Source organism: Lonchura striata, chromosome 3 (assembly GCF_050655825.1).
Source record: "Lonchura striata isolate lonStrDom1 chromosome 3, ASM5065582v1, whole genome shotgun sequence".
NCBI classification, from domain to species: domain Eukaryota; kingdom Metazoa; phylum Chordata; class Aves; order Passeriformes; family Estrildidae; genus Lonchura; species Lonchura striata.
In genome coordinates this window covers 45,303,957-45,327,244 of record NC_140705.1, presented here as the reverse complement: position 1 = coordinate 45,327,244, position 23,288 = coordinate 45,303,957, and the positions used below count along the sequence as shown (strand labels likewise).

General features: G+C 36.8%; 1 protein-coding gene across 1 annotated transcript in view; it reads right to left on the bottom strand.

The window, feature by feature from the left end:
* The window catches only part of CDC40 (cell division cycle 40), a 37,603-nt gene that overhangs the window by 2,060 nt on the left and 12,255 nt on the right, over positions 1–23,288 (bottom strand). The window contains exons 4-13 of the mRNA XM_021553761.4: positions 15,279–15,362; positions 13,209–13,348; positions 12,518–12,614; positions 10,703–10,842; positions 9,013–9,087; positions 8,392–8,437; positions 6,972–7,073; positions 5,597–5,712; positions 5,380–5,513; positions 1,222–1,298 (exon numbers count right to left, since the gene is read on the bottom strand). Of these exons, the coding sequence (XP_021409436.1) occupies positions 1,222–1,298; positions 5,380–5,513; positions 5,597–5,712; positions 6,972–7,073; positions 8,392–8,437; positions 9,013–9,087; positions 10,703–10,842; positions 12,518–12,614; positions 13,209–13,348; positions 15,279–15,362 (1,011 nt within the window). The remainder of the gene's footprint in view (positions 1–1,221; positions 1,299–5,379; positions 5,514–5,596; positions 5,713–6,971; positions 7,074–8,391; positions 8,438–9,012; positions 9,088–10,702; positions 10,843–12,517; positions 12,615–13,208; positions 13,349–15,278; positions 15,363–23,288) is intronic.

Genomic DNA, 23,288 nt, shown 5'->3' with positions numbered 1-23,288 from the left:
ACCTTATGTTTGACAAAGTTTGGGATGCCTGTATTCCTACAAAATGCACTCAGGACTCTACTAAAGGTCTGACTGTTCCAGCTATGTGCTGCATCAACCCCACTGACTTACTGTTAAGTCTTTAAGATACTGTGTAATCTTGCTGGTGCACATAATCACATAAATCAGTAAGGGAAAAAAAAATCCATCTAGCTGCACTCTACTTGATCACCTGTTTTGTGGGTACTCTAAGAAAGTCACCCCCTCTTTTCTTTATGGGAAAACAGTTCTAAGGTAGACTGAAGACTTTATTATGCAATTAATAAAGAAATTTAGTGAAAGAAAAATTGAGACTTTTCTAATCATACCTTCATCTCATTTTGCATATTGGCAGTGCATTAACTCCTGCCTGAGAATCCATGATGATGATGTGCTACAGAATACCCAAAACAGAGACTTCTGTCCTGAACTCTGCATATTATCACTGCCTTTAAAGTGTTTTACACAGTGACAACGTAACATTGGCTGTGCAACAAGTTGATCAGCCTCTACTCAGCCTAATGGGACTGTTAACAGCAAGTCTGGCAACACTGTAATAATGGTGACACTAAAGCTATTTAAATTTGGCCAAAACAGATGACGGGAATTTTGCCCTGTTAGAAGGATTTTCACTGATTATTTAAGGCACTAAACAACTATCCTTCTTCAGTATGGTTCTAATTGAAGAACATAAACACCAGTGTAACATTAACATACAGAAACACTGAGATCGTTTGGGATTTCTCTTATGCAAGAATTACTTGGAGTACTTTTGTAACAGAAGGGAACAGGATAATGCACAACATGAGTTTCTGCTTTAACAGTGGCACCACAAGGACTGCTGAACTTGCTTAACGCTTTGTCACCATTGTCAGTTCCTTCCATAGTTCCTCTTAATATTTTAAACACAGCAAAGAGCACAAGGTAGCTCTATGGAGAGTTCTTTTGCCTTGTCTGGATGAAGGCCTAATTTTAAAGTGATACAGTTACCCTGATATAAACTCTCATTTTGACATACTTGTTCTTTAGAATTTTAAATCAAAACATGATCCAATCCAACCTTGGAATAAGTGCACAGAGTCACTGGGGAGGGGTCAGTCTGGGGTGAAAGGAAGATGCAACACAGCAACATCACAGAGATAATAATCAGTAAGAGGTGCCTACATAAATTAGGTCTAAGAAGGCAGTAAAGTGTTAACCTACCATTTGGAGACAAAGTCACAGCTGGCATGGAATGCATACTTGGCTCAGCTATGTACTTGAAGTCTACAGGAATGTCCCTGCAAAAGGAAGAAGTATGTGTTTTATGAAGACATGGAGATGTTCCAAAGAGCTGCTTCAAGTCAGTTGATTTATGTGGCAACTGAACCATGGAGAATGTATGGTGGCATCCAAAGGAAGAATATACAAAAACTCAAAAGAATTATGAACGTCCACCCTAGAACTCCAGATGCAGAGCCATCTAAAGCATAACCTCTGAGAGTGTGAATTTACACCAGTCAAAGGAGCAGAGTCCAAATTAGAGTCATAATTCTAATTGTTAAGAGCAAAACTAACACAGAGTTCCTTTATTGCCTCCAGTATAACTGCAGCTCTTACAAAGTTCCTATTTAGATAGCAAGAACATACTGACATAGGCATGGATCTTACTGGAACATCGTACTGACTTGAGTTTTGTTTCAACTCAAATATTTCTGCCTTTTTTAAATTCTTCTTTTTAAAATATTTTTTGAAGGTAAAGAAAACAAGATTCTTTCTCTCTCACCTCTTTGACATGCCCTTTTCCCCCTGACCTTCCCAACTGGGATGCCAACCAGTTCTCAATATTCACCGCTGAACTGAATACTGAACTCCCCAGCTCAATTGCATAAAGATGGTGCCAGTGCAGGTTCTTAACATGCACTGTCCTGTACAAAGGCCTAGGGTAAAAACAAGGACAGGCTAATCCTTACTCTGCACAACTGCCATTTGGTTTTGACTACATAAATTGAATTACTAACGGTTTGTGCATATTCACAGTATTCCTCATACCCTGCACTGGAAGACTGGAAAAAAGGGAAGTCACGTACATGGCTTTCTCATTAAGCAAAATAAACCTCCAGCAGAAAATAGATTTGATTAATGTATTCTGCAGAAAGCACATGCAAAATGTTCTGCAGCAACATTAATTAATATAAAAGGGATGTTTATGACTTCATTGTCTAATTCACAGAGCAGAAGGGCTGCTGGGACACTTTGGGAGCGGAGAGTGTGGGTGGCTGCCTTGTCCCAGCTGCCCAAGCCTTGTTGGATGGCAATATGGTCGGCATTAGCAAGGTAATTATCATCCTGCTTTATTGTGCAGGACGTTATTTCCCATCGTCTTGAGTTAAGCAACACACACAGGGGCAGCAGGGTGAGAAGCTGCTCTGTTGTCAGGAAGCAACACAAATGCTCCTGTGAGTTGAAATAATTTATTCCTCAGAATAATAATTCACTCCATGGATAAAAGCATGCACTTTAGGCCAGGGATAACCAGCTTCCAACCAGGCAGACCTAGGATGGTTGTGGGGCAGCAAATGTGAGAAGATTCCCCATCATCTCTGAGGCTGATCAACACAACAGCATAGGAAATGCAGCCCCTGTGCCATACCCTTCCCAAACTGTTTCCAGCTCCATTTGCAACAGGACACAAGGTTATTGCTTGTTATTTGTTTTTTGTGATAAATATTTAAAATTTAAATATTTTAAAGTCCTTTCCCCACTTCATAGCATTTCAAAGGCCAAAAAGTTTTAAGTATCAGAAATTGTATCTCCTAGCCAAGATTTAGAAGTGTTTTACTCTGGGATTTTGATACAACTTCTTTCCCAGGCAAGAGACAGAAAAATCTTTTTAGCAAAAGAAGGAAAAGAATCAAGCCAACCCAAACCCTCTGTATAACCCAATCCAGTTTTAGGACCTACACATCACGAAGATGTCTCTCAGGAGACTACATTAACTCTACCAGGAGTCACAGGTGAAAAGACCCACTGAGGGGCACAGATTTACAGAGATGACAAGCCTCTAAAGCCTGTCAGCATAATAACTAAATTACCACTGCACACTTCTTGCTTTGCTGGCTGACTTGGAGGTAAAAAGAAGTAACAGCCTCCAAAGTTAAATGCTCACATCATTTCAGTGCTTAACCAAGCAGGATCAGATGCATACAAAGCAAAGACAAAATAATATTTTGCTTTTCTAGAAGAGTGAACACAGTATATGATACCCATGCCAACTTTAATATCTCAATCACATGAAATGCAAAAGCAGGCAAATTTTCAACACTTCCATTAATATTCCTAAATAAACCACACAATCTACAAGAGTCTGTACTATACTTGAAGTCTGAACTTTCAGCAACTAACCAACTGCAATTGTATGTACAGCCTGTGAAATCTTTGCATGGGATTAATTCTTGGGAAAGGAGATTTAAGTTCTCAGGAGTTCCTCACTGTGAAGTCAGACATGCCATCCCCTTACCCATCTCTGTCCAAGTCAAAGTGTTTACAAAACACACTACAGAATTTCTCCAGACAATTGAAACAAAGTAATTAGACCAACTTATAATTACTAGCTTTTAAGGCCATATTCAGGTCATAATTACTTCCACTTTGTTTCTGTAGGATACCGAAGAAACATTGTGCTGAAGAGCATACCAAAGAAAAGTGCCAAAAGGTGCAGCACCAAATCACTGCTAAGTAGCAAATAACTCTTCTTATTAACTTAGAAAAAAAGGATTTGGGAAACAATTTGCCATGGAAGTTTCAGAACTCCAAAATCTTCCATAATGAATGTATTAACTTAGTTTTAAGGCAGTTTAAAAAACTGGATATTGAAATTATAGAAATATGCTTACAGACTGATTAGCACATATCATGGTAGGTTGTGGGGAAAGGTTTTCAATTCATGCCCAGGAAGATGACATTACATTTGTTCCTTATAAAACCAAAGAATTTCCTAACAACTGCATAACAGAATATTGCATAGAGTCGAGTTTCCTATCATTTCAACAAGGGAGCTCTTTCTTCAGTGTACAAAATGCTATTACATGTTTTTTCCTCAGAAGAAAAAAACTTCTGCTACTGGAACAATCAGGTTGTGATGTTCCCATGCCAGAACCTTTTTGCCTTTCCTGCTTTTCTCCACAGACTGACTAAATCCACCCACTTCACTATTTATTTCAGCCATCACACAAAGCTCATAAAACAAGGGCAATCCAATCTCAAGGAAATAACAGATTTGTGCAAGCGAGATCATCCTCCCACTCAGCAAAGAGGAGACATTCCTTAGCAGACATGGTATTGCAATGATTTTTCTTTAAGGAGCTCAGTAAATCCATGCATCTACTTATGAAGTACTGAACAGAGGCTTTCTTGGAGCAGCATATGGTGACAGCATTTTATGTCTAGCCTAAACCTGGGTTCCCAGACTTTGGTCATTCCCACTGCTACTGGCAATGACTGCAGCTGATCACAGACAAGCTGAGGATTTATCTGGCTGCTTGGGTAACATTCCAATACCACAGATTGGAGTCTCTTGTCTAGGCTACAGGAAACAAAAAAAAAGCAAGCAGCTAGGGAGAAACTGATTAGTCACAGAACTATTGAACTAGTGTCCATATTATGCAACAGCTTTGCATGTGTGAACAGCAAAAGGAAATGAATGCCTCAAGATATGGGACTGATTATTTAAAAAATAAATAGTTCTCAAATCCTAAAGAAATTTTAGAGTCGTCTATGTTCAAGATCTTAGTACCTAGAACTTTGCAAAAAACATTTCAGATAGGAGTGATCTGTTTTCTCTGCAGGTTAAATGTTAAAAACTGGAAGCCATTTCAAATATTTTGTATTATTTCTTCTTGGACAGACTCTCCCTTTTCTGTCATCTATTGTATTCATATTGCCCAAAAGCCAGACTAACAGAAAACCAGAATAAAGCTACACTTAACTAGCTATTTCAAACATGGGCCAAGTATCATATAATACAATGGACATCCAAGTTTAAAGCATTCAAAACCAACACACACCAATTGTAATAGAGCAGACATTGCTTTAAGAGTTAATTTAAAGACTAATACACCCTTGGGGAGAGGGGAGAGAGCAGAGACCACTAACAGTGCAGTGTGCTTCAGGCTGATAGGGCTGTCTTATGTTTTCTTTAGGGAAGAGGAAATCAATGAAGCGTCTCAAGCATTAAGTCAGAACAGGGTTTTACAGCTTTTCCTGAGCTAGCTAGAACTCAGTACACTCCAGTGGCCTATGTGCTATGTGTACTTCTAAATATTAACTCTCTTAGTTTGCTCACAATATACTTTGAGGTAAAATTCAAAAATTTAAACTTACCATTCCCAGACTCTTAAACTCTTGTCATCAGATGTACTCACAAACCTTCTATTTTCATCCACAAACACAATGGTGTTGACAGCTCCCAAATGCCTATCGTATTCCTGCACAATCTCACCAGTTCGAATATCCCACTACAATTAAAAAAGTCAGAATAAGAATCTGGTTTTTACTAAATACCAGTAATTTTATAGAAATAAATATTGAGTAGACATACCTGTACAATTTTCTTATCTGACATCCCTGCAACGAAGAGATTTTGTTTATCTTCATCAGGATTGAACTTGACACAATAAGGAACCTTCCTGTTGGTGAATCTTGAAATACATTGCCCTGCAACAGAAAACCCATTTATAATGTACCAGGTTGGAAGTGCTATGGGCTGATTGCAGATACTTACGTGTTCTTTGCAGATACTGAAAAAAAATTCTTTACTAAGAGCAGACAACACTTCTTTTAAAGTCCTTGAGAGAACTAAAGGGCAGAATTTGCCCTGCTCTTTGATTAGACCGACTTTCACATTTGTGTGCATACACTAGCACAAACATGAACACACACAGACTGCTCTGTAAGTTTGCTAAAGCTTCCCAAACAATACAACAGTTCAGCACCCTGTATGCCACCAAGACACAACAAGAACATAAGGACAGGTTCAGGATATCACAAGTTGACCACGGTCTTTGCAAAACGCATCTCCTTAGGATCAGAGGTCTTCTCAACAAGAGATGCAAATTTGGGCAAGAATTCAAGACTAACCTTAGAAGAGGGTAGGATAATCCAACCTGCAAAATAAAGCCCTGACTTCCCCTCTTAGCTTCAGCCACAAATACCCTGATAACTTGTTATCCCTAACTTACAGGAGACATGTTAATATGAAAGCTCTGTCTAAATAACTGAGTTCAGACTCAAGTTCAGACTAAACACTGGAGAATTAGACTTACACCTTTCTACAGGCTATCACCTGTATAAGATCAGATTTCTGCTAACCCAGAAAGCTAATGACTTTTTAAAACATGGGAACATCCTGTCTTAGGAAGAGTCCCAGGCTTAAAAGAATACTGACAAAATCTATCCTGTATTTTTTTTTAACTTAACAAATTATTTGTAGCAGAATGTTACAAACTATCTCCCAGGCATGAGAGCATCAGACCTACCCTTCAACTCTATACCAGCAAGTCACCATCTTTTCTTATCTGGAGGGCTCTTAAGGTTAAGCAAAAGACCAAGTGACATCATTTTTCTAAATTAAGTATATTTAGGTGTAAAGAGAATTTTATGCCTGTAAATGTAAGCATGCAATTAAATGATTTGACAAGATATCTTTTTGCTGAAAATTGTTCCAGCATTACAAGTAACTATCAAACTTCTCAAATAAAAAGCTATAGGAAATACAGGTAATGTCAGTTGCACCACTGCAGATAACAACAAAACATATGTGAAAAAAGACTAATTATCCTGCAATGAAAGTCTAAACAATGAACTATATGACAATATGCAGGACAACTGGAAACAACCTGAATGCTGAGATATCTTTGTAGCCACTATTGATTAAAAACAGTGCCAAATAACATCACCTACAAATACAAGCCTACCTGTTTCAGTGTCCCAGAGTTTTAGATAGCGGTCATATGCAGCACTAAGGAACTGAGTGCCTGCATTGTTAAAACAGATGTCTCGAACAGCTTTACTGTGTCCTACAAAATAGAAAAAATGCAATGGTAAACTTTCATCCATTCATTCTTAGAATTAATTTAAAAAAAACCCCAACCCATATTACTCAAGTTAAATGCTCTAACAATGCAAAGAGAAGAAAAATCACTTACTGAAGTTCTTAATAGAACTAGCAAAGAATAATTCAAGTGAGAAAGAAACAGTAACTCCTAAACAATTATGAGAATAAAACTCCCTAACACTCTCACACCTCTAAAACACAAAAGCACTGCACAGAACCAACTTGATAAACAAGTATAAACTTGTATAAATTGATATACGAGCAGAACTTCAAAATAAAGTGAAATACTCCAATAAGTGGCAACATCTAATGAAAAAGAGGAGAGACAAATGCTACATGAGATTCATTTAATGGAGAAACATTTAAAATTAGAAAATATGGGAAATATTGGATCAGAAAATAAAGAATGCTTTAATCTGATATTAATCTTCCTACCCCCTCAGCCTCAGTACTTTTATGTGACCACCACATCAGACTTGCAGTTCTTTTTAGTTTAAATATTGACACAGTAATTGAAATATAGCAAAATGGCAGGCAAATCTGGTTGATAATAAGAACCTTTTGAGAAAAACAGTCACACTGTTCAGAAAGAGCAGTCTATTGAGAGAGAACCATTTTTGAGACATCATCTTTGCCACATTGCTGTCATCAGAAATAAGAGGTGAAAAAAGACTTCTTTCTTGTTACTCAACATATATTCACTCAGTGTTCTAGAAATGTTCGTGTTTCAATAGGAGAATCAGCTACTTTTGTTCTGCATTCAAGGTTGCCAAGAAGTTTGTATTTCTTTCTCTCAGCTATCTGCTTTAAAAAGCACCTGTTACATGAACAAAGACTGAACCTGAACCTAAAAAAGATTTCCCATGCTTTTGCACTAAAAACTCAGCACAGATGGAATGACCTATTTAAGGAGGGATCAGACCATGAGACACCCTCACCAGTTAAATACAGAGGACTGCTGCTTTCAACACAAAGATTTAGCAATTTCATGTCAAAATTTTGTCTTTGAAAATACGTCTTTCATAAAGTATTGATGACTGCAGAACACTAATGTTTTAAGGGTTGTAAAGTGTTACACATCAACATTAAATTGCTTGGAATAATGACAAAGTTCTTAAAGAAATGTGCATATTTTTCAGTTCTTACTGCTAAAATCATTCCGAATAACCATTGCCTTGGATGCACACAAGTCCTCTCTATGACAAATTCATTTTTCTTTCAGGACATATTCTTCCAGGAAGTTGTTCTAGACATAAATGAGTTTTAAAGAAGACTATTACCAATAAATGTTCGTAGACATCTTCGATCACCATATACTTCCCATAGCTAGGAAAAAAAGGATGAGGGGGAAATATGTCAATTGTTAAACAATAATGATGCTGAAATTAAGTGCAAATATATGCCAAGCATCTTTTAAGAATTAATTACAAACATATACCATGTACTGATAAATCACAATCTGTCCAGAAATTCACTAGAATGCTGTCACCTTCCTGTTAGCAAAATTCCCTTAGAATAATTAAAACTCTCATACCATATTACAAGTTTTGCTATTTAAAAACAAACAAACAAACAAACAAAAACCAAAACGTCAGCTTTCCGTTGATATGCTGGATTGAAGTGAGATTAATTCACACCACAAATGCTTCAGTAAAAGATTTCAGCAGAGACCTATTGTTAGTTGTAAAACTAGGCTTCACAAAAAATGAATTAATATAACAACAAAGCCAATAATATGAGAAACTTGTAACCTTCTAAATGCTATTTAAAAACAACTAACACTGTTCTAACACAGACAAAAAGTATTTGGTAGAAGTATCAAATGTTTACGTATCCTAAAATGCACTGTCTGTTTTCCAGATGGTATAAACTGTATTAATGAAAACAGAAAAATAACTCACCTTAATTTTGCAATCCATAGAGCAAGACAACATTATATGCCCAGACAGAGGAAACAATCTGACTGCACTGACTCCCTGTAAATAAGAACATAAGTTAACGGTAAGCGGATAATCTAGAAGTTTCTTCAGTTCATTTGCCCTCTTTTCCAAGCAAAAAGCTAAAGCTTATATTCATGAAATAGACAGATACTGTACCTTGAAAATAAATAACCTGCTCACATTCCATTTTAGAAACACTGATGTATTTTGAACAAATGCTACTGGAAAAAAAGTTGCTTCACTTTAATGGCTGTATATATAACCTCCTTCAACATCCACACCATTACTGTGGCAAACAGAGCAAATAAATACAAACTGGGGGTTAAAGGAATTATCTCTGCATAACAAGACTTTTCAGATGGGGCAGGTACAGAATTAAAAAAAAAAAAGAAAAAAATTTTGGCCAGTTCAATTTCTTACATATAGTACCAACGACTTCTACCCACTGACCTCATACTGGGTATGGCAACTTCATAGCTGTCTATAGTCCAGGTACTCCTTTCTGGGAAGTCCAAAGAACCCCCAAGTACTCGTGGTTTTAATGGCTCTCCTTTCCATTTCTTGTTGATTATACATATGCCATCCAGTCCCTCCCTCCCACCTCTGGTTGGAGCTGGGTACTTTATCCTCCCTATTATTGTCTACTTATATCCCCCAGCTTTTCTAAATTTGTCAGCCCATTTTTCTTTTGCCTCTCTCATCGATAAAATTATTCATCTTATTTGATGGAAAAAGCCATTTTACAGATCAGTCTGTTGTAATAGGATAATAGGCAGAGGAGGGACTAGAGCTTTGGGGAGGAGATGTCATTCTGGAAAGCCCTGATAGTTGGGCTATAAGTTGCAGCTATAAGCTCATCAATACAGCAATCATTTAAGAAGAGCTCAGAGATGCGGCTCAACTGCAAAAAGGGATAAAAGCTAAAAACATTCCCTGCATCCTCCTTTCTTCCATCTTCCAAATATTATTACGGTGATGTCCATTGCAGTGTAGCATATTCCTCCTCAAGCAGTACTTCTAACTAGTGGCAAAAGAAGCAGCAAATTGAGTATATGCTGTACAACCCTGAGCAGTGTAACAGTTTTTTAATATCAGAAGTATGTATATTGTTTTGGTATCTGACACAAGAAGGAACTGTGGATGTTAAGTAACATCAAAGAAAACTCTTACCAAGACACACCTCTCAAAGGTATTAGCTATTTTTTGAGAAACCTGTAATGCTGATGCACCCTAATCACAAAACCTATGTAACTTTGCTTAAGTTTGACAGGAAATAGCCCTTAAGTACTCTTACTACAAAAACCCTCAACCCCCAAACATTCTTAGGAATCTCTAGAATCAGCCTTACTGTTACTCATATCATAGTTTAGGAAATAACTTCAAATCCCCCCAAAGTCACTGAATAATACTTCTCCCTTTAAGGTAGGTCAAGAAGTCACTATGTTAACACGAAATTATATGAAGCTGGACAACTGCAATGGAGCAGGCAAACACCTTGTGTTTGCTACCTTGTGAGCATGTAACTCAACTAAGTACATGCAGAGTATGGTAAAGTCTTTTCTTTCTGCTGATTCTTCAGTTTTATAGAAATTACTAGATGCAGACAGAAATTTAAATGGGTTGTTATGCTGTATGCTCACAAACATCCTACCTTTGTATGCCCAGACCACACATGGATTTGTTTCTTTGGAAGATAGCACTTCTCAGGTGGTACTGTAGAACGGAGATTAACCCCAACATCTTGAGGGACATGAAGATAAGATCTCCCCTGATAGTCATACATTTCTTTAACTGAAAAGATAAACACAGAATTCTGAAAATCCATATTTTAAGAGGTTATAATCTTTGAAAGGCTCAACAACTCACACAATTATGGTTTTCTTATACCCCCTCTCTCACTTCTTGCTCTACAGCTGCTCTGCTGTAGAGCAAGAAGTGAGAGAGGGGGTATAAGAAAAACCAGCTTCTTCATACACATGTGGAATCTTATTTGACATTAGTTAAACTCAAATTATGTGATTTCAGTGAAGTCTGCTTGGAACCTTACAATCCAAACATTAAGACAATCTTTTCCTATCCATTTTTCTCATCAAACAGCAAGAGAGTTCCCCTGACCAAAAAGACTCTCCTTATGCTAACACTACATAGATGAAACTGTGCAGCTCTGTGATGCGTCACTCATGGCAACAGAATTACTAATCAAGGAAAAAAAGATTCATTTGGCCACCATGAAGCAATATTGGTCAGCAACAGCCAACAGCTGCTCTTTAACTGGATTTAAGAAGTGATTCCACAGTTAGAAACACAGGGAAGCATTGTGCAGGAAAATGGATTATTTCAGAGTAGATGTATGTTGGGTAGCCATGACAATAAACTGTGCACTAAATTAATTTCTCAGTTTCTGGGATGTTGTTATGGCAGTTTTGGTTGTTCTCTTGCACAGTATTCATGCATACAAACATCTTCAAAATGGAGAATTTCTCGAATGTTTGCATGCAAGAAAATCACAGTTTATATGGCAAGGTGAAATTTCAGATAGAGACCATGAAAACTTGTACACTAAATAATTAGTCCTTAGGAGGCTCAGTGGCTAAAATTTAATGTTTGTTATGCTCACTGCTGCTCAGTGGCTAAAATTTAATGTTTGTTACGCTCACTGCTGTTCAATAAGTATTGTCATGATCTACTACACGTAAACAGAACGATGTTCTTATGTCGGCAATGCTTTTCTCACAGCCACCACTTCTTCCTCAACACACATTAGAAAGGATGCTTGCAGCTCCTGTGTGTGAGCCTGGCTGCAGAAACTGGTACACAAAAAGAGACCCTGTCTACCACACTATCCGCACCAAGCCCTGCAACACAGGGCTGTTTTGTATGCAGACAGCTGAAGTAACAGCTTAAAAAAATTACTGAATTCTACTTAATTACCAAGCCATTTTCTTTGAAGGTACCACATACTATAGGCTTCTGTAGGGTAATTAATAATATACAATTATTCATTGTATGATGGCAAGAGCATTTACATTAAAAATTGAGGAAGTCTAACGTTTAAGTGATTTTCTAAATTGTTGATAAACCATAACTCAGAGCACTACCTGCTGATGAAAATACTGACACATAAGACTACAATAATTCTGAAGCTGAAACTAAGCCAAACTCTTAACTTCAATACCTTTGCTCTGTGAAACAGGAAAGGGATACGTGCATCTAGTAACATTAAAAATAAATAAATAAAACCAGTACTCTGAAAAATGATATTTCCACACTGCTCTTCACAGTACAAAGTGGAATTACTCCAAGTTTATCTCTTGCCCCATCCTTTATGCTTTTGCCTGTGAGTGCTGTTATCTCCAATACAGAAACATAAATGTGCTGAGGCTGTCTGCCATCCTTACTAATTAACACAGCAGGCAAGAAAACACAGTGAGCTAGAAAATGAGAACAGCCAGGAAGATGCCATTACCATGTAATATAGTCTTCTCCTCTCCAGGTTTATCATCCTCTAGTTTTCCTCTCTTCTGCCTCTTAGCTGTTATTTCATCCAGCTCCTTCTGCTCTTCCTGGAAAAAAATAAAACATGATCTCTTAAAAGTCAGCATTCAGAATCACATAACAAAATCCAGAACTGTACTATTGTTCTATTAAGAAGACATTTAGTTGCTAAACAAGATTAGAAATATTTCTAAGCATCAATAAAGAGAATACCCTTGTCAAAACTATAAAAGCTTGGAAGGCTATGTACCTTAAAATAACTAATATATTTTTATTCGTAGACTAAAGCTAAGCAGTGACTGGACAAGAAGGATATCTGTTGTTTGGATGGTTTAGGATAAATGTATTTGTGTGTGTGATACTGGGGGTTTTCATTTGCCTTTTTTTTTCAAAAACTTTTACTTTCACTTTTCTTTTTCCAACCTGTTTCTTTTAATCAGACTCTACACACAAATTGAATTAATTTTATTTCCAAAAAGTGTTCCAAATTACTGAGCGCAGAATATCTGGAACATCTCATTTGAACATATCGCCAAAAATGTTTCTATTACCCCAAAGCATAGCATGGATCTGCTTGGACAAGCACTAGTGTAGCTGGACCTCTGCTGAAACCACTGCCATGTACTGACAATTTGTATCCATTTTGTTAAAGCAGGACTTACTTCTGATGGTTTGGCTACTTCTTTTTCATCAACATACTTTGCCCATGGTCCCAGAAAACCATCAATATTAGATGCATCATTCTCCTTGAATTTCTTCCTTTTTTCAATTTTTCTCTGTCCTGTTTCAAACACTGTTAAACCTGAAGAAGGAAAAAATACACTGACTAACTGCTAACACAGAATACATCAGAGGTTACACCACAGTCAAAGAAGAAACCACCACCACCATTCCTTTCAGTATAAAGGACAACATGGAAAAAGTATTAGAGCAAAATTGGCCAAAGCATTGCTCACTTTTCCAGCTATGAACACTGTTAACTATGCACAGTAACAGAGTAACCACCTTACCTGTGTATCCTATCTTGTTAGAATATTTAACCACGCATGTACCATAAATTTTTAACAGTAAGTCTGCTGACTGTATGAACACAACGATTTTCATGCTTTAAATAGTGTAGTTTTTGAAAGTAAAGTCTTCTTGGCTTCTGATACCTCTGAATCCTCTCAGTTTGAAAAAAAAACAGCCCTAAAATGAAAATGAATGTCCCAAAACCCCAACCCCAACTGTGTATTTTAATTTATAAAAAATTATTAGAATTATAGAATGGTTTGAGTTAAAAGCGACCTTTAATGATCACCTACTCCAACCACCTTGCAGTGAGCAGCAACATCTTCAACTAGATCAGGTTGCCCAGAGCCCTGTCCAACCTGAACTTGAATGTTTCGAAGGATGAGACACACACTACACACAAGTCTGGGCAACTTGTTCTAGTATTTCACCAACCACACTGTAACAAATTTCTTCCTTATGACTTAGTCTGAAAGTCTATCCTCTTTTAGCTTAAAATCATTTCCCTTGTCCTATTGCACCAAGCCCACTTTAAAAAGTCTGTCACTATTGACAGTCATCTCTCTCCAACTACTATCTTCTTCTTTCATAGAAATACTAGCTTTTCACAAATATTACATCCTCAGAATTTCATGTGTCAAAACCACTATACAATACAGATATGGGAGGGTAAAAAACTATTTTAACATTTTTTAAGTTTTTCAAGCTTGTATATACAATTATGTTCAATTTTCAAGCAATGTTTTTCTGCAGCAGCAGTAATACTCATCTAGTGTAAAACAGACAATTGTTTACATAAACAAGGGGAAAAAAGGGAATGTAAAAAGTTAAGTAGTGATCAGAAGGAATCACATTAATCAAGGGTTTTCTTAAAAATTAAAATTTTCTTAAAATTCTGTTACGAAAACAGTTTTTGAAAATGGTTTAATCTTAGTTATTTCCTTCTTTGGAAGGAAAGACTGAAATAAGCTTGGATATATTCTGAGGAAGAGGACACAGAAATAAAGATCCTTTGTATACCCATGTGAATAGGATATTTGAAAAAGACATGCAAGGGAAAGCATAGCCATGACACTTACACAGGTACAGTTTTCCAATGTGAACGTTTCCCTCTGAGTGTTAAACATCTTGTCTCAAAGTATTAATTACAAACCCCATGCCTTTGGTAGTCAATCCTCCCACTGGCATGCCATGCTGTTACCAATTGGCAACCTTCCAGTGGTTTTTCTTTTCCAAATAACCCAAAGAGCTTAACTTTGCTAAGCAGAGATAACATGCAACTGCCAACAGGAGTGCCAGAGGTTGCACACAGAGTGATCAGTTTGCTCCTGAGGAGCAGTTATGGTGATTAGCTCAAACATACAGGTATCCTAATGCAGACACATGATAATGTTAGCTAAGACAGAATTTAAGAGGACCAAAAAGCTGTTTCAAATTGTACTGATAAACTGTATTAATGCAATGGCACATTACAAATCCTATTCTGAAATTTGTCATGACAACTTGAATCATTTGCTACTTCAAGAAAACAAAATACTCCAATATTTCTCATCCCCCTCTACATTAGAATTGCAACACATCTCTTATTTATTGGATTCTTGGACATGGGTAAGTCTCATAAAATATGTTCTTTTGCTAATACCTATTCAATTTCTTAGTAAAGAAGAAATGAAACCAGTTTAAAGATGCAAGTAATTTATACAAGATTCTCAGTTAACTACCTTGATTTTTTTCAGCTTCTTCTACAGAACCAATATACTTGGTAGCAGCTTCAGGGTTATCTACAGAAGGATCTAATGCATAACCTGGAACAAGAGGAAAAAAAAATACTGTTATTTCAAGCTTTTCAGTTTTGTACAACTTTTACTACTCTGTCCCTCTGCAAATTCTTTCCTGTTAACTCTGAATGCGCTGGAGATGATGAAGGATTGAAACTTGGGAATTCCATTAACTTTTCACTTGGCCTGAATATAAAGATTACTATGAAGTAGTACCATGAGGCCCTTGAATACCTTTTGCTATCAGAATTCTTAAATTTACACACACAGAGAAATAAATAAATGTAATAGGCAACAGTTAACAACATAAGATACCAAGGGTGGGTAATCACAAGAAGCCAAGTAACAGAATCTGGTGGGAAGGGACCCCAGGATGCCCCTGCTCCAAGAGAGGTCAATGCTGAATTCAGGTCAGTTTGCTGCAATGCAAAATTAGAATGTCATAGCAACCTCTTCTTGTAGTAACATGGCATAAAGAATAGACTAACTCAAAATCTTATGTCAGTGCACTTGATGTTAAATGGCTGCTGCTTTAGTGCAGGGCACTGCTCCTTGGTTTGCAAAGCCAGTGAGTCACATGGAAACCAGAGAGTGGCTGCTGCATACACAGAGCCCTCTGGCTTCAGGAGCAGCCTTCTGCTCTGCCCACTGCTTCTGCTGGGTCAAAGACTGTCATTTTTGGCAGTCCTGAGGTGGCAGCAGCTGGAAGGAAAAGGACAGAGATGGGGAAAAAATAAATCAAATGAAGTATTTTAGGGCTTTGCATGTATTCTGTCTCCCACAGCAAAAATTATTTTATTCTCCTCCTGCCACAACTGGAAAAGCTTCAACCTGAAAAGATTTGCTTTAACTAATGTGGATGGTATCAGAAGCAGTAATCATGGGCTTTAATTTTTAAAAGAATTAAGTATTCACATCTTCATTTCCTGATTACAAATATTGAGCCTCAATAAAAACAAAACAACCCCAACCACAACAAAATCTGCTGTATTTAGTCTTATAAATAATTTATAAAATGAACAAGCATTTAGTATCTATTCAGGATATTTACAATTGTAATACATATATTCAACTTTTTTTCTCCATTTCTTCTGAAGTGGATAGCATGATCTTATAAGATAGACAAATTCATTTGGTTTCCAAGGAACAGGTGATGCACTGAACACTTACTGACCACCATGGCTTTTTTTTTTTTTTTTTTTTTGGGAAAGACTGCACCCTGGTGGACATAACACCAATTTTTATTAAATATTAAAGTGATCAAATGTCTCTTGTGGAGTGAATGAGAATTCCTCCGTATCAAGAAAAAAAAAGAAAGAAAGCTATTAAACCATCAGTAAAAGCAATCACACGCACATAATGAATTAAATCCTACAGCATACAATCCGATTCCTGCATTTTTGTTGATTCATAGAGACAATCCTGAGCAGGGGGAGATTATCCAGTCTAATCTGGAGAGCAATGGCTCATAAAGGCCCATACAAACGCATACAAGCTGAGAACCTATCAATACCATTCCAATAGCCAAAGGAAGGAGATTGTCTCCCCAAACATTTTCCAGAAAGATTACACTCCTAGAACATGGTCCAGTTAATTTCTTTTTAGATGCTGGGAAAAAAAAGTACTATTAAAATTAGTAGAAGAGCCATTCCAAGAACACAGCAGGCATTCCCAATCTAAATAGAGCATTCCACCTGCCGACCAGCCCTGGAGTTTCAAACTTGGTAAAACCCAGCTATGGAACAACATATGTCCAGATGATCTATGAATACAATATAGGGAGACAAATATACACCAATGTCATCTTACAAAATATACATTCCCACTATTCCTCTGTTAAACAATAAAATAATTTATTCTAGACTTTCAGTAGGATTTACTTCTATGGATAAGCAAATTGAGCCAACACTGCAATCAGACTTCCCCTAATTTAGCTGCCTGCTTTTATTAAGCCACTATTTCAATGAGTTCCCTTCCAAGCTATAAGGTTTCTGTTAACAGTAGAGTATTACTTTGGATTGTTGTCAAAATCAATACAGTGGTTTACTTGTCCTCCAACTGTATTGACAGCATCTCTGGGACTCTATTTGCTTGGTACTTGTAAAAGAGGGACAGTATTCCCATGAATAGGGCCCCTGGGCCAAGCACAGCTTCCCGTGGAAGTAGAGACTTCTTATAGTTGAGTTGAATTTGGTCCAGCATCATTCTCACAGAAAAGCTCTGAACAATTTCTACTTTCTAGTGGATATGTGAAAGGGAATATTTTCTTTCTGGCTGGGACTCCTAAACGCAGCTGCAAAAGACAGCTTGCTTTTATCTCACTCAGCTGGTATCCCACATAATGTGCCCTGACTTCTATGTCTCCTTCAGTTCTAGTTAGGAGACAGATATTTCCCACAACATTTTAACAGTGAAAGAGACAATTCCACCCACATCCATAATTCCAGTGCACCTGAAAATGGTTGGTTAAATAATTAGACTTTGATGTGCATTCCAGAAAGACAGCTCATTAAAGCCTGTTTACACCTCACTGTGCAATGCAGCACATAGAGATCCAAAGTAGCTCAGGTATGAGGAAAAATACAGCTGGACTAACCCACTCTGAAATGGCATCTCTGAAGAATCAAAGTAATCAGAGAATAAAGTGCCTGCAAATGTTAACAGGTAATAAGTGACTGTAGGTGTCGCATGTAACATGAGTAGATTAAAATAAAAAAAAATCACAAGTTTTATTTCCAAGGCAGTTATTTTAGGCTCTTAAAATATCAGTGTTAGTGATGACATAATCCTGCTATAACTAAGTTACTGAGTACTCATAAAGAGCTTTGAGATTCATTAGACTTCAATAGAAGACTATTTCTTATTAAAAAGGACATTAATATCTTGTGAAGAAGAGATTTAAAAATACCAAATGTTGCATGAATGAAGCAGTCCACTATTAGGATGAGTACTGATGCTCAAATAGCTATGAAATGGCTAAAATATTCATGAACAATTTGTGTGCAGCACGTAAAAAATAATCTGTAATTCTGCTTCTGAAATTGTATATGTGGTCATATATTGACTTTTTTATCAGTACTCAACAGGGAATTTTCAAGAGAAGAGACTCTTTCAGCTAATAGCACAGATGCAGAAGAATAAACATGTGCTGTATGTTAGGACTTCCTGGTCTTTTTTTGACATGCTCCAAGGAATACAACATTTTAAAAATAATGCTAGTTAAGCATTTAAAATCATATTGTCTTGTGAAGGGGAATTTTATTTTCTAGAGACACAGCCTTCGCTTGATAGTTGAAATGAAAATAAGAAGACTGCCTTACATCAGTAGGCTCAAACTAGGCTAGATTACTTAGGACTGCAGATGCAAAACTGGTTGCCGATTTAAAAAGTCAGACTCCCACAGAGCAATTATTAATGGTTTTCCATTAAACTGGGAGAGGACCTTTCACAACATCATAAAATGCCTACTTGGACTATTTTATTCAATGTTTTTTATGGATTATGCCATCAGCATACTCCTTTCAGGTAGCTGTAAAGGGCAATAAGGTCTCCCCCTCAGGACTCCTTTTTTTCCCCAAACTAAACAGTCCCAGCTCTCTCAGCCACTGCAAATTTTAACCCTAATGTGGAAAACATCTCCAGTGCCTGTGACCACTTCACTTCCCCTAACTCCTGCAATACAAGGAACCTTACTGAGATGGGTAGGTCTCATTTAAATTAAAAAGCAGATGGCACTGAGTAGGTTGAAAGAGTACTTTTTGATAAAATAGCTGGGGTACTTAAAAGAAATATAATACTTAAAAAATACTTTAAAAAAAGGAAGTCATTTGCAATGACACACAATCTTTAGAAACCCATATCCTCGAGGAAAAGGCAGCACAGAAATCTGAAATCTCAGCTAACAGGGACAGTAATAATCACAGAATCCTATTTAAACTGAAGGCAGGGAAATGGAAAACCCAAGCACACATGCAAAATGACAGAGGCTAAAAATAATACATTGAAATATCTTGTTTTAAAATAATAAACTAACCTAATTGGTAGGACAATACTGACATAATTGGACATAGAATATATGCTTTACCAGCTAGAAAGAATACAGAAATAAAATGGTCATGCCAATGGGGAGAAACATGCTGTATGCCATAGAAAGCTTAAAAATAAATCAGATTAACAGGTTAATAGTGTTAATGAGCATTAAATGATCCTGTGGATTGAAATTTCAGGTCTAAGTAGTGGTGAGTACAGTTGCCGGAACTCCCAGAGTGACCATTAAGACAGAAAATGCAGTAACCATGAAATGGTAACAGAAATTAAACAACAGGTGCCAGGGAAAGAAGCACAGTAATAATGACATATTTTAGTCAATTCTTTGCAGCAGACTGTACAAATCTCACACCAAGATGTGACAATTTTTACACAATGTACTTGTACCATGAAGCAGTCACGTCAGAGATTCACATGAAGAAAAGCTAGTTTAGCAGTGCAGGAAACTTGATTTTAAGATACTCTTTTTAAGGACACATATTTTAACAATGACCATAACAGGGTATAAAAACTAACATTGTTGACAAAGCAAAGGAAGATATAAAAGCATTTATGACAATGATTTCAATCTCAAATAAAAACATTTATGACAATGATTTCAATCTCAAAACAGGAGGGCTATATTGAGAAAATATTTTTAAAAGGAACAGAAAGTGAGCGCCAAAGGGTAAAGCCTTTTCCAAATGCAGGGGCACTTCAAAGACATCATGTAGGAGGAAAAAAACTAATGCCTGACAGCTAATAAAAGACAAATTTAAAGCAACCAGAAAGAAGTGAGCACTGCTGGATAGTAAGTTAAGAGAAACCATTAGAAATAAGAAACTGTTCTTCAAAGAGCTGAAGCTGCAGATGTGGAAAATACAAAGACCAAACTCCAGCAAAGTAAACACTATACTAAGGCAGCCTGCTCCCAGAAGTGAGGGAAATCTTGTAAGATGTAAAAACTAATGCTCGTCCTTTGTCAAAACTGGCAGGGATAGAAAGTGTACCCAACAATATGTAGGCCAACTGATGATCAAGAACTGCAAAGAACATCTGTGAGGGTTGTATTAAACACATGGTGATTATGGTGGAGTTTGGGTAGACTCCTGTGCCGGAAACTTTCCTTATGGGCAACATGACGCCGTATCTACCTCAACATGAAATGCTGGGAAACTAGAGAGTCAAATAAGCGTCAACAAACACCAGGATCAGAGACAATGACCCAAGAGACCTAAAGTCAAATCACAGGGCAGATACTCTCACCTCATACCACCTCAATATGACAGAAAAGGAATGTATCAAATACAATGCAGTTCTTTCAAAAGACGTTTCAGATGACATATTGAGAACTGCAGATCAACCTACCAGACATTTGTATGGTTAGAAAATTCAAGGAATAGAAGCTACAATGAATGACTATGCACTTGGATGAGCATTATATATTGCAGCAGAACAGACACCACAATTTTCTCTACAGGTAAATCACAATGAGAAAACCTCCAGAATATTTCTGAGGTGACAATCCTGTGAATGAGAAAAGCTTAGTTGATCTTGGATACCTTTACAAAACCAAGTTAGACTTATTACAGGGTGCCTCAAAGACATTTTAAAAATCCCACAGGTCCTGTGGTGTTTTGATGGTCAGTTGATTAAAAGTTACTAAAACACTGTCAAGAATAAATGGTTGGTTTGCACAGCACAGGAAAGTTGCTGGTGGATTCATGCTCAGGCCCATGACATTCAACATATTGATAAATGATCTGGAAAAATGGAGCAAGTAGCTTTGAGCAAGTTACTCACAGAACAAATTCACAGTGAGAGTAACATGTAACGACTATGCATGGCTTTGCTCTCCATCTTAGGAGCAATACAGTGGAACTGGAAGAGATACAGAAGAGAGACTACAACAGCCATAGGCATGAAAAGGCTGCGACTAAGGAACAAGAAGATTGATCAGATCTATCCAGGTGGGGAAAAAAAGGAGACTGAGAAGAAGCTATGTCCAAGATCTATAAAATAAGAAATCACATGGAAATGGTTAGTAACAAATGATTGCTCATTTCATTTTCCAGAATAAGAGACAGAGGTATGAAGCCAAACTAGAAAGCTGTTAAGTTCCACAAGTTTGAAACAGAGAGAGTTCCTCACATAAGGAGCTGCTAAGCTGCAGAGCTGCCTGAAAGAGGTTACTGTACAAAGAAAAATTATACAGGTTCAAGAAGCAGCTAGAAAAGTCTGTCAAAACCAGAAAACACCCAACAAGTTGTCTGAAAATTAATAAATACATAAGATTGCCCTTGGTTGACAGACTGTGTATTGAAAAGAAGTATTCAGATGTATCACTATTTTCTTGCTTCCTTCTTCTGCTCCTCACTAGACACCCATTGCTGGCCACTTGTCTAATGGAATAAAGGGCTGGAAGGACCCACAGTCAATAACAGCATGGATGTTCTCAATTATGCTATCAAAGCATCACAAGAAAAATGTACTTTTAAGAATAAATATTTACTGCACAAGAAGTAAATAAGAAAAACTAGTTGCCAAAAATATTTGGGTTTTGTTTGTGATTAATATACAGGCTTCTCAATGAATATGTATAAGCTTTCACGATTATATATATTATAAAGATGTAATTTTTTTGTGAAAGACACTGAGACAGTTGAGCTGTTTTGGATATGTGATCTCATTTATTAGCCTTGTCCTTCATTTACAGTCACACTTATCTACTTGCCAGCTATTGCAGATTTGTTCAAGACCTCCTGCCTTAGTGCAATGGTGCTTAATCAGAGTAACAGAGACCAGAAGTCTCAAGATTTGCAGCTTTTAAAAGATGGTTTACTCCTGTTCTTCTAATAGGTTATGACTCAGTCTTGAAAAAGATTTATGGCTTGGGTTTATGCCTACCAATTTTACTTGCATTTCTATACTTTGTACTTTCTGAGAAGATATTTATTGCATCCTTCCAAATGGCAAAAGAGTATTGAAAGTGTTAATAGATAACTTTCTGGGAACTTAAAGGATTGGTGTTTTAACAGATCTCCTACTGAGCCAGAATATCATGCTCACTTACTGCATCTTCGAGCTTGAACTTCAGGTTCTTAGTGCTGGATCTTGCTGTTTCAACTGCCTCTATATCAATCTTTTCCTAGTTCCTTTGTCACTGTATCCAGGTCATTATCTGTTGAACATTTCTAGAAAGCTGAATGATAGCTGCACAGTTGTCAGTGTTCCAAGGTTTAAAAATACATTTTTATATTCATTTTTAATACAGCTTTCAAGACAGTTGCTGTACAGTGATGACATAACCAACAGAAGTAGTTTTGAGTAGACTTGCTAGCTTTTTCATTCTCCAAATGAAACTTTTCAAACAAAATACCCCTAGTGAAACACTATTTGCCTACAGGCACTTTTCCCAGTATCTATTTTACACACACAAAAATGTTACATTTAATTTCAACCCACAAAATGTTACATTTAATTTCACAGAACAAAATTTAATCTGTGTATTCAGATCTTCAACAGAGGCTCCTACTTGTATTATCTGTCAAGTTCTAATATCAAAATTATAGTCAAGTAAGTTAAAATTATGCTATGAAACTAGATATCAATTTCTTAATATTGTCATTTTGGTTATATTCCACATTCTAACAACTCAGTGAAAAGTACCTAATAGCTAAAACTATGAAAGAGAAAAACTCTGTAATTAATATATCTCAATTTTCAACATTTACAAGAAAGCTTCTAATAAAACTCAAGCATAATGAAAATTGAGTGTGGATAGTCTCTGATGTTAGGCATTGTCTTCCACTGTAATACCTAGCTACCACAGATGTTAGCAATGAAGTCCCAGTCTCATGCATCACAGAATGCAGTAAAATGAATTCAGGCATGCATAAAGCCCTAATGAAATTAAGGATAGTTGTT